General features: G+C 40.2%; 1 protein-coding gene across 1 annotated transcript in view; it reads right to left on the reverse strand.

Annotated features, from left to right (window-relative positions):
• Positions 1-8,420: 8,420 nt before the first annotated feature.
• The window catches only part of DCHS2 (dachsous cadherin-related 2), a 108,584-nt gene continuing 106,950 nt past the window's right edge, over positions 8,421-10,054 (reverse strand). Inside the window, exon 21 of the mRNA XM_044430672.1 lies at positions 8,421-10,054. This exon is cut by the window's right edge and continues 19 nt beyond it. Within this exon, the coding sequence (XP_044286607.1) occupies positions 8,421-10,054 (1,634 nt within the window).

Consider the following 10,054-nt stretch of genomic DNA (forward strand, 5'->3'; position numbering starts at 1 on the left):
CTTTAAGAAAACATTTGCTGTTACATCTTCATACAAGAGTTCCAAGGTTTTTTGGGAGAGTGGATATTTCTGAATATTTCATAAACTTCTGCTGCTCACAGAAGAGACTTGAGACACACAACTACAAAAAACACTTCTCCAAAACAGGGTCAGGTAACATGTGCCCTTTGCAAGCCCCTCATGCAAGCCCCCACACCCCTTGAAATTTGCAGCAGCAAAAACATTTCCAGTTTGCCACAGATTTTTCCCCATGGCTGTAGAAGTGTAAAACATGCATATTTCACCTAAAAACAAGCAAAAATTTGAATGCTTTAAGCTTCTTCATTAAAATGGGCAGCAAACCAGTGATTGTTTTTCCTGGAACACCAGAGAATGCCAATGCCCCAGAGTGCAACCCATTGGAAAAGGAGGTCAGGGAGGGTGCAAATGGCCTGAAATGGCCAGCCTGGTCATTGCTTGGTCCACCATTTCTCCCTTCCACATATGTCTCTGCATACTCACATACATGGCAGTCTCCCTATTGGGAGCAGAGATAAGATTTGGGATACTGATGGCCTACCTATGCCAAATCACAAACTCTTACTGGGATATGGGTGTCAATGTATTTTCAAGCTCTCAGGGCTTGACCTAGAGTTCAATCCACATGTGGTCCTTTTTACTGACTTCAAAGTTGGGCTTTTGTGAACCACTCCAGTGAACACCAAAATGGCTGCATTCTACTTTCACTCAACCCAGAAAGGTGTGGGGGACTTAGAAGGCAGTGACAGAGAAAGCTGGAGGTGGGGGGAATAGGGGCTGCTGTGTACAGCTCTGTACTTCTGACATGTTCTCTAGCAGCTGAACCGGCTATGAGTAATAAAAGCTGAATATAGATTAACTGAGTATTTCTGAAACACCGTCTTCTTACTGAGTCCTGTCGCAGTTTTGCAATCAAGGAATTCTGCAGCATAGAACTGCACATGCTTAGGATTAGAGCCACACTGTCAAAGCATTGGTGGTGATGGTGGCAGTAATTTGGGGTATATCAGCTTAGGTTGAGATGCCACCTGTGACCTGATCTTGGGCTGCTGGAATTCTTCAGATACTGAGCCATGAACACATCCCAGATAGATTCCTGCAATACGCTCTGTGTGTGGCTGCCATTGGAGAGAGTGCAAATGCTTCTGCGAGTCCAGAATGCAGCTCCGGATTTGTGGGGGAGAGGAATAGTTGCAGCATTATCACTCCATGTTTTACAAACTGCTGTATATTCTTCTCCATGCCCACGTCAAAGTGCTGGCTCTAACCTTTAAAGCTGATATGGTTCAGCCAGGTTACTTGCTGGAGCGCTTGCCCCAGATGAGCCTGAGCCATGCCTTATGAGCAACTTCAGAGGCTCTCTTTGTGGCTGTTTCGGGGTCCAGTAGTTGTAAAGCTTCAAGGGAGCACCATTTCAGTGCTAGCTTCCCAGCTGCACAGCTCCCCTCCTAGACAGGTGTCCAGACCCTTTCATTTCCTTTCAGATAGGCCCTGAATATATTCCAGGCTCTGGTTTGATTGAAGTTTCTTGCTGTTGGATACATTTTAGTATATTTTAGCTTTTTTAAGTGACTCAAGGATTTCAATATGGTGCTTCATGGTATATTAGCTCTCTTCTGTGCCTTGTAAGCCACTGTGGGGTAATGTCTTAGTTCTTAAATGCAGCATAGCAATCCTTAAAATGAAATAAAATACTGTGTCCCCCCTCCCCCGCCAGTCCCTTAGTGTTTAAGGGTGCAGAATTAAACATTGATACGTAACTTTCAAGGTCTTACATTTGCAACTTTAGAGTTCTTGTAGATTTTTCAAAGCATGCCACACAAATATCAGAAGTAGCAAAATAGCAACTTATGTTATGCTCTTGGAACTCTATGCAAGGTTTTTATTCCAAACATACCTAATTACACTTCAGTAATTAGTTAGGACTCAGTCAAGAGGATGTTGAATACTGGGATTCCAGCAAGAAATAGATACCTGTTTCAGGGCTGATGAGCTTTTTCAGAAAAGTAAAGCAATCATAATTCTCTGCTCTGAGTATGCAAGTCTCATTTAAAGACTATAATAGGAAGAAAATTACCTCTGTGGCATCAGCTAAAAAGGACAGTTGAATGACAGATTAGAAGAGACAGAAAAGGAAATGAAGGAGTTGGAAGCAAAATAAGCAAGGACTGAAGACTAAAAAGAGCAGGATCAAGTTACTGGAATTAAGAAAGCAATTTTCCAATTATATAACAAGAAAGACTTTTCTGCATAGTCATATGGGAGAACAAATCTAGCAAGTTTGAAACTGACATAATGAGGCTTCTTTTATGGAAGAATTTTTTGGGGCAACTCTCACTGGGTATCATCATTAGGGCTGCATCCAAAAGCCAAGACATCATTGGAGATTCCCTCTCCATTATTCTTCTCAATTGCAAAAAGTTGGATTTGGATTTTCAAAGGTATTCCATTGATATAGTTCTATTTTAATGCACGGAAATACAAAGAAAGTACATATGCCCACCATCTCTGATTATATAAATTATAGCTGAATTGTACTGTACCCCCAACTTGCAACTGTCTGCATCTTCAGATAGATTCAGTATATGATAAATACACAATTAAAAGAAATGTGCAAAAATTATGGTGGGACAAAATTGCAACTGTTTCTCTCCCCCCTTGCATAAAGAACAATTATTCTTCATCCTAATTCAATATCAAATATTATATAAAAATGAATCATGCATTAGATTCCAGATTCTTGATATTCTTCCTCCCAGAACACAGTCCCTGCTGTGTTATAGCCAAGATACTGTAGGGCATCACTTCTCTGCTCTCAGTAAAATCACTTCTCCATTTTTTGCAGGTGCAGTGCCCAGACTGAATGTAACTACTGCTGCAGTCTGTCCTGGCAGTGGCTGGTTCAAGCCACAGGAGTATTCAGTTTTCTCATTTAATCATTTAAAGAATAAACATATAGATTCATATTAAAGCATGCTCTTAATAAGATAATAGAAGATGCTTAAGAGCAGATGATTGTGAGGGTTTTTAATTGAACAGATAGAACCCCTAAGCTTGAATCCAACTGTTTAGGTACACATTGCATAAGCTTATGCTGATAGTGTTACTTACTCACTTGAATGTAACCGTGCATGGTCCTAATGAGGATCAAGACAAGTGCACACCAGGAAAGAAGAATTAAACTTTCCCCCACTCACAAAGAAAAGGTAAAAGTGCTTTCACTGACACGGAGAGAGTCCTTTTCTCTCTTTCCTTAGGTCACCTCGTTTACACTGAACTACACACTATGCAACTAATGTCACATGCAGTTTGGCTCAAAGTGTTCAGACAAGCCAACAAGGCAAGATTGTGCAAGGAGGGGAAGCCAGGTAAGCAAATGAGAATTTAAAGCAGCTTTGCATGGCAACACATTAATGTGAGAAACAAACTTTACCAAACAAAAGCTGTGCAAGTAGTAGGTGAATGAGCATTGCATCAATGGTCGTTTGTCAAGTCACCATATACCGGGAGGGCACTGCTGGTAAGACCAGTGCAGGGCACTTTGAACAGACCATTTTGAGGGAAGGCTAGTCTAATGTATATTTGAAAGTTTTCTACAACATGAAGGATACTTTACTATGCAAGTTTAGAACGTTTAGAAAATGCCTCTTCCATAGGACTGTAGAGGACTACAACTCCTAGCACACCTCAGCCAACACTGCTGTATGAGGGATGATGGGAACTGTAGGAAATGTTCTGTCTAAACATGTGTAAGGTTGTGGCATGGTGACCATCATTTTCTTCTCTCATGAAACTTATTAGAGAACACGGGTACCCAAACCAAGTCTTGGGAGTCACATGTGGCTCTTTGAGTTTATTTTGGGGATTGGGGATTGCTGCCTATGGACACCCACTTGCCGCTCACTGCCTGCAGGCCCTGATCACAGGCACATACGTGCAACTCTTAAACATCTGACATTTACCATATGTGGCTCTTCTGTTGAGCAAGTCTGGCCATTCCTGTTATAGAAGGTATTCTGAACAGAGTATGCAGTACCCTAGTCTTAAGAGATCAAGCTGAATCTTGCCTAGGCTACATTTCCATCATTAAGGTTACAAGTCAATTCACAGAGAGATGCGAGGAAATGTACAATCAAGACTGTTGATCAAAATATCTGGAAGTTTGAAACACACTTGCTACATGGTTGTTTATTCTGCATTTGCTTGTCTTCTTAGACAAACAGATTTATTATTTCTTATGCTTTTGTGGACCAATGCCAGGTGTTAAGATGTATAAAAGGTCACCTAAAATGGGTAGGTATCTAGTCCCTGTGTAGAGAAAGAAAGTAAAAATGTGTATTTTTATTGCAAGGGAAAAATCCACAAGATCCACAAAAAATTCACAAGGGCAAAAAATTCACAAAAGCCAAGGCTACAGTACTATGCAGAGCATACATATCAACCCACTTAAGTGACCACTTCATGCATCTGATCAAATAGATTCTGGTCGAAAGCTTATGTCACAATAAATTAATCCTTAACATTCCATGTGACATTTCTCGTGTCAGTTCTTTGGAACTGGCAATACAATTAAATCAGAAATGAAGTAAATACCATTAAAATGGAATCCTCCCTTTGAAGTAGTTTGCCGTTTATGTGGGCAAACAGAACTTAAAGGTGTTTTTTTTCCTTTCCTTTTCTTAAAGAACTCCTTTAATGATGGACCGTTTCCCCCAGAGTTAACTATACTTGTTGGAATCAATGAGAAAAGTAGCATGAGCTTACTTGGAAGTAAGCCCCATCTTGTTCATTGTGTTTTGCTGCCCAGTTACAGATACATAGGTTTGCAACCTTAGACATAACCAACTTTGTCTAAGTAGAGGCAATTAGACAAAGTAGGGGCAAGAACGATTATGACCAATATATAAACATGTTTATTAATTCAGTTCTGAATTACACAAGCAAATGCATTAGTTGTGAATCAATCCTGAACAAAATTCCAAAAGAGAAAACCAACTTATTTTATAGTCTTTGCACTTTGGACTTAATATATTTTTCCACTAACAAGTTCTGTTCCTCCATCAATGTGCTTCCATCACAGGGATCTCTCTTTTCCCCTCTGCTGATCAGACAATAGACTTTTTCAGGCAAGTGAAAACTAAACTCACAATAACTTAAACAAATTACGGTGTTTACACAGAGAATAAAAAAAAGTGAGGTGAAAAGAGCTGACAAATGATTTACTGCAGACTCTTTCCTTGTATATTCACATTTTTTTCAGTTCAGCCACACATGAGATAGAAATACATCTGCTTAATGTAGTTCACAGTTTTGGACATAGAATTAGTAAATATATATTAGAAAGAAAAATGTAACAAAAAACTTTAATGGAACATTTCTTAAGCCTGATTATCCCAGGCAGAGTGTGGCATATATTTGGCAAAAAGGGAATCAGCTTACAGCTAATGCTTTCAAAAACGCATACAATAACAACTCAAGCCAAAGCCAGAAGGTCTACTGGGGACAGCAACTGACTTGGTTGCCGCTACAGAAAAGGGGCCATTTTGCTATGTAAATGCATGTATCATGCACATTTCTGTATATGATCACCTGCTGATACCAATACAAATGTGCTTAAGGAAACCTGCTCTGCAACATCTATACCTGAAAGAGAAAGCAAGATCAACAGAATCTTTATCTGGGCTATGTCAGTTTTCCACCATACAATTGTCCAGGGGGAATTCTAGCAAAGACACTGAAGAGTCATTATGCAAATATTCTATTTTTGTTTCCTTAATGGATTTTCTGTGATTAAGGAAATGGTGGGGAAACATACATTACAGGTAGAATATGATGTCTGCTCCAGCCATATTCTCTGGGAAATGAAGAGAACATGGGATGAATCACCAGCTAATTCATGACAAATGTGGCATGCATGACACATGGACGTTGTAACGACCTCTTCTCTACATTAGACCTTGTTCAACTTTTTGTTTTAGTCTTATGAATTCAGTATGATAGAAAATATCTCAATGACAAATTCCAAACTGTATATGGAGGAATACGTGGGAGGCGCTACAAGGACCTTGAATGTATATGTCAGAAGTTGAATTATTGCTACACACATAGCTTTAAATTCTATTACAGTCACATATCCATGGTCCTATGATACTTCCCCTATAACTTGTTCCTCAGACTACTTACCTTGGCTTTAAATTGCATTGACTGCTGGTTTGAGAGGCCTGTCACCTAGCGGCTGAAAATGGTAATGCAGATGTCAAATCCAGATACATTAAAATTAGCATATATTTTAAACCAACTGTTCCTGAGGTGCACAACTAGAGGGTCCCCTTAGTATGCATATCAAGTTTGCACTGCTTAGGTTTCATGGTCTTGGCACTATGACAGACACATGTCCTCTTTTATTATTATGGATGATTTTGATGTTCGTATTACCTGATGCTTTCCAACATTTGTTGGGCAATGGTTAACACCAAGTTGTAGAACTAGGTAATGTTTTACTTTGATATAATCTTCATATTTTGGTATGTCTGAGTCAGAAACGCTTCCCTCAACCAAAGCCCTAGGTCTCCTTACCATGATAATACACTAAAATATATTGAAAACAATAAAAATAAAAACTAAGATTTCACAGTAGGAAAAAATATAAAAATTATATTTAAAATACTGTTACATTATTTAGTTATGCAATTATACAATGACCTTAAATTTTTGGTTATACTTTGTTATATACATACATATTTTGCAAATACAAAATTCATAAATTAAAGGTGCCCTTTAGATTTATTTGGTTTGGTATTCTTTTAGAACACTGAAAACATTGCTATGTGAGAGAACTAGTGTAGCAGATCTTTATAAGCTTTGATAATCTTTTACACTTCCTATTACAAGCTAGGAGGAGAGTAAAATATCCTGGCTGTAATCCAGAAAATCACACACGCAGCTGGAACCCATTGTGGCTATGGAAAGCAAAAAACCACAAGTGTAAGCCATGCTGTACCCAATAGTCAGGAATTCCTAGCTGCGCTCATAGTCACTGGATACCTGCCATTCTACAGATTTCCAGGGACCCCTTTGAGAAGTGACAATTGTAGGTGGAACCTGAAAAGGGCAACCCAGCAACTCAAAATGCTTCTTAGGCAATCTCGGCGCATCAGAGACACACTGAAAACAAAGATGTATGTGCCAGATGCTGCGATCCTCATTTATCCCAGCATTTTACATGAACTGGCAACACATATCTGCTTTGTTGTGCCATTCAGAACATCTTCTGGATTCCATTCTTACTTTCTGTGGGTAGTAGCCTATCACTTGTGCAGTGGAGCTTTGGTGCTTCTAAATGAGTGGAAATGTCCATTTCTGAAATAGAGCAGGTCAGCAGAGCTTTCCAGCAAGCTAGGACATGTTCTGTCCTAGAAACAAGTATTTCTGTTCATTTGTGGGGGTTATTTTAAGAGCACTCCAACAAGGAGTGGGTCCCATGAATGCAATGGAATCTATGGAAGTGGAACAGCCCCACTGGACACCGCTCAGTGTTTTCCAGAAAGGAAACAATGTTTCTTGTTTCATCTTTTACCTTTAGAGGAACCATAAAAGTAAGGGGATCATGATATTTTGCATCTTGAACAGAGTTCAAGTTCAGAATGAACATCATTAAATGCAAGTCCAGAAAGTTACCTCTGAGAGTATCTTGTTCTAGATATTCTCAGAGAAAGTCAAACATTTGTAGGGCCTTTTTCTGTATTCTAATGAAAGTGCAAAGACCTCTATACTGAAGCAAAAGGTTGCAAAAATATTGGCAAGTATATGCTGACTTGATAGAAAAAATGTACACGCTCCCAGATATGTGTGCCTATAGATATACTTCTACATGCATTGAATATTATGAAGCACCAACCTTGTGTTTTGCTGTAGCTGAGGTGTGCTTGGCTCAGGTATCAGAGTAGATTGGGGTAGGGGACAAGAATGGCATTGGGCATGCCCAACTGGTAGCACTGGAGTATGTTAGACCAGCTAAAATCCTGACTCCATGTGCACCGTGAATGCCCATCTATTTCTGCATATCCTGAACAATTCACCTGAGTTTAACAGTGAGTATTATGAAAAAGTCCTATTCCACCTAGGAGTTTCCATGATAACTAGAACATGCAATTCCCAAATAGCTAACAGTCTGAGTTTTAAAGAATTTTGTAGAGAAAGATCAGTGGATTTCCGGCAAGTCTGGGCTGCATTTTACAGTTAATCACTTAGGGAGGTTAAAATGTTTGGCTACGTAAGTAATTTTTAGCTCATAAAAATAAAATATTTACAGATATAGACACAACATGCTATGCTTATTAAGGAGTATGGAAAACACCTTTGTCCAAATGTTCATTTTCTATTTTAAGTCAATGATAAATAATCTACACTTGAACTTCTTCGTCTGTTGAAAGTTCACATGCTGGCTGACCAGGGCATATCCCCTTCAGATGTGAAGCAACTGGGGATGCCACTGGAGTCTGAACAGTAAGCAGAGACAGAGAAGGAGAAAAACTGGGTGTCATTGCTGATGGTGGAAATCTCAAGCGATGAATGAGGGGTGAGCGGGGGTACTTTTTAAATGCCTGACTTGGCAACAGAGTTGGCATTCGTGGGGGAACAGTCTTTAAACCTGGCTGAGCCACAGAAGTAATCAAAGGAGGTGGAAAAACAAAAGATTTCTTCTCCTTGGGAAAGCTGTGCATTTTTGTGCTTTCATCCTCCAGTTTTGCAATATCACTGAACACAGAAGCGAGAGGCTTAAATCTGGGTTCCCAATTTAGCATGTAATCCCAATTGTAGCTGCCTCTGAGATCCTCATCAGAGTCTACTAGGGTGGCAAGAGATCCATAATGGGAGTTCTGGTCATCAGGGATGAAGATATATTCTGTTGCAACATCAGTCATTATGTCCTCTTTCGTTATACTCATTTCATCAAGTGCCTGGGAGAGTGTTTTGTTGCAGAACACTTTGTCACACTCCCTTCCTTCTCCCACACTTCCTTCTTTAGCAGAGTGGGCTGTCTCTATGTTTTGAGAAACAGGCACCACATCTGTCTCCCCAGACTGACATGAGAGCTGGTCAGAGTCTCTGGGAATTCCTGAGTCTGGTATACGTGAACCTCGATCACTTAAGGCCGACCCAGAACCCTTCCTGCAGGGATGTTCATTGATCCTCTTTATTTCCTCATCTTCTGCAGTTTCTCCTTCTGCAGAGCCATGGCCACTAGAATCCGAATGCCTACAAGGCTGAGCCATGTCCCTCCTCTCTCTGATACCAACCAAACTGAGCCACTCAGCTATGCTACCCACAGGAAGGGTACTGGTTCCCTGGATCTGCGTCTTCTGGTCTTCTTTTGAGGAGCTACTCCCATTGTCCAAATGCAAATCAGTAACAGAGGAACGTGGAACCTCTTTCTTCATGGTGGAGTTTGCTGTCTCTTTTTGCCTGGATCGAATAATAAGCACAGCAAGGCTGATGGCAAGAAACAGCAATGCCACAGCAGAAGCAGCAATACTAACAGACACAATGTACGCTGGCAGTATGGAATAGTTCTCTGGAGTATTAGAAATGTTTACCAGAACTGTGCATGTGCTGAACTTGGAGTCCACCCTTGGGCTATGAGCTTTTATGAGCAGTTCCAGAGTGTCACCTGCACTCTTCATCCTGCTTTGTTTCCTATGAAATGTTCTAGTCAAGTAGACATCCCCACTGCTATGGTTCACAGAAAAGAAAGGCGACTGCTTCAGCAAAGTGTAGTGAATAACACCATCCAATCCTCCATCATGGTCTGATGCTATCACCTTGCCAACCAACTGCCCTGCTTCATTCTTCTCAGGGAAATCAAAAACATACTGATCTTGGTTAAAAACAGGGTCAAATTCATCTGCTCCCTCAACATTCACTCGAACAGTAATGGTGGCTTTTGAATCACTTTTGTCTTTTGCCTGAGCTATGAAACAGTACTTATTTTGATCCTCAAAGTCAAGCGTCTGTTTGGTGTGGATATCTCCAGTCC

This window comes from Varanus komodoensis, unplaced genomic scaffold (assembly GCF_004798865.1).
Source record: "Varanus komodoensis strain SLA01 unplaced genomic scaffold, ASM479886v1 scaffold21, whole genome shotgun sequence".
Taxonomy (NCBI): domain Eukaryota; kingdom Metazoa; phylum Chordata; class Lepidosauria; order Squamata; family Varanidae; genus Varanus; species Varanus komodoensis.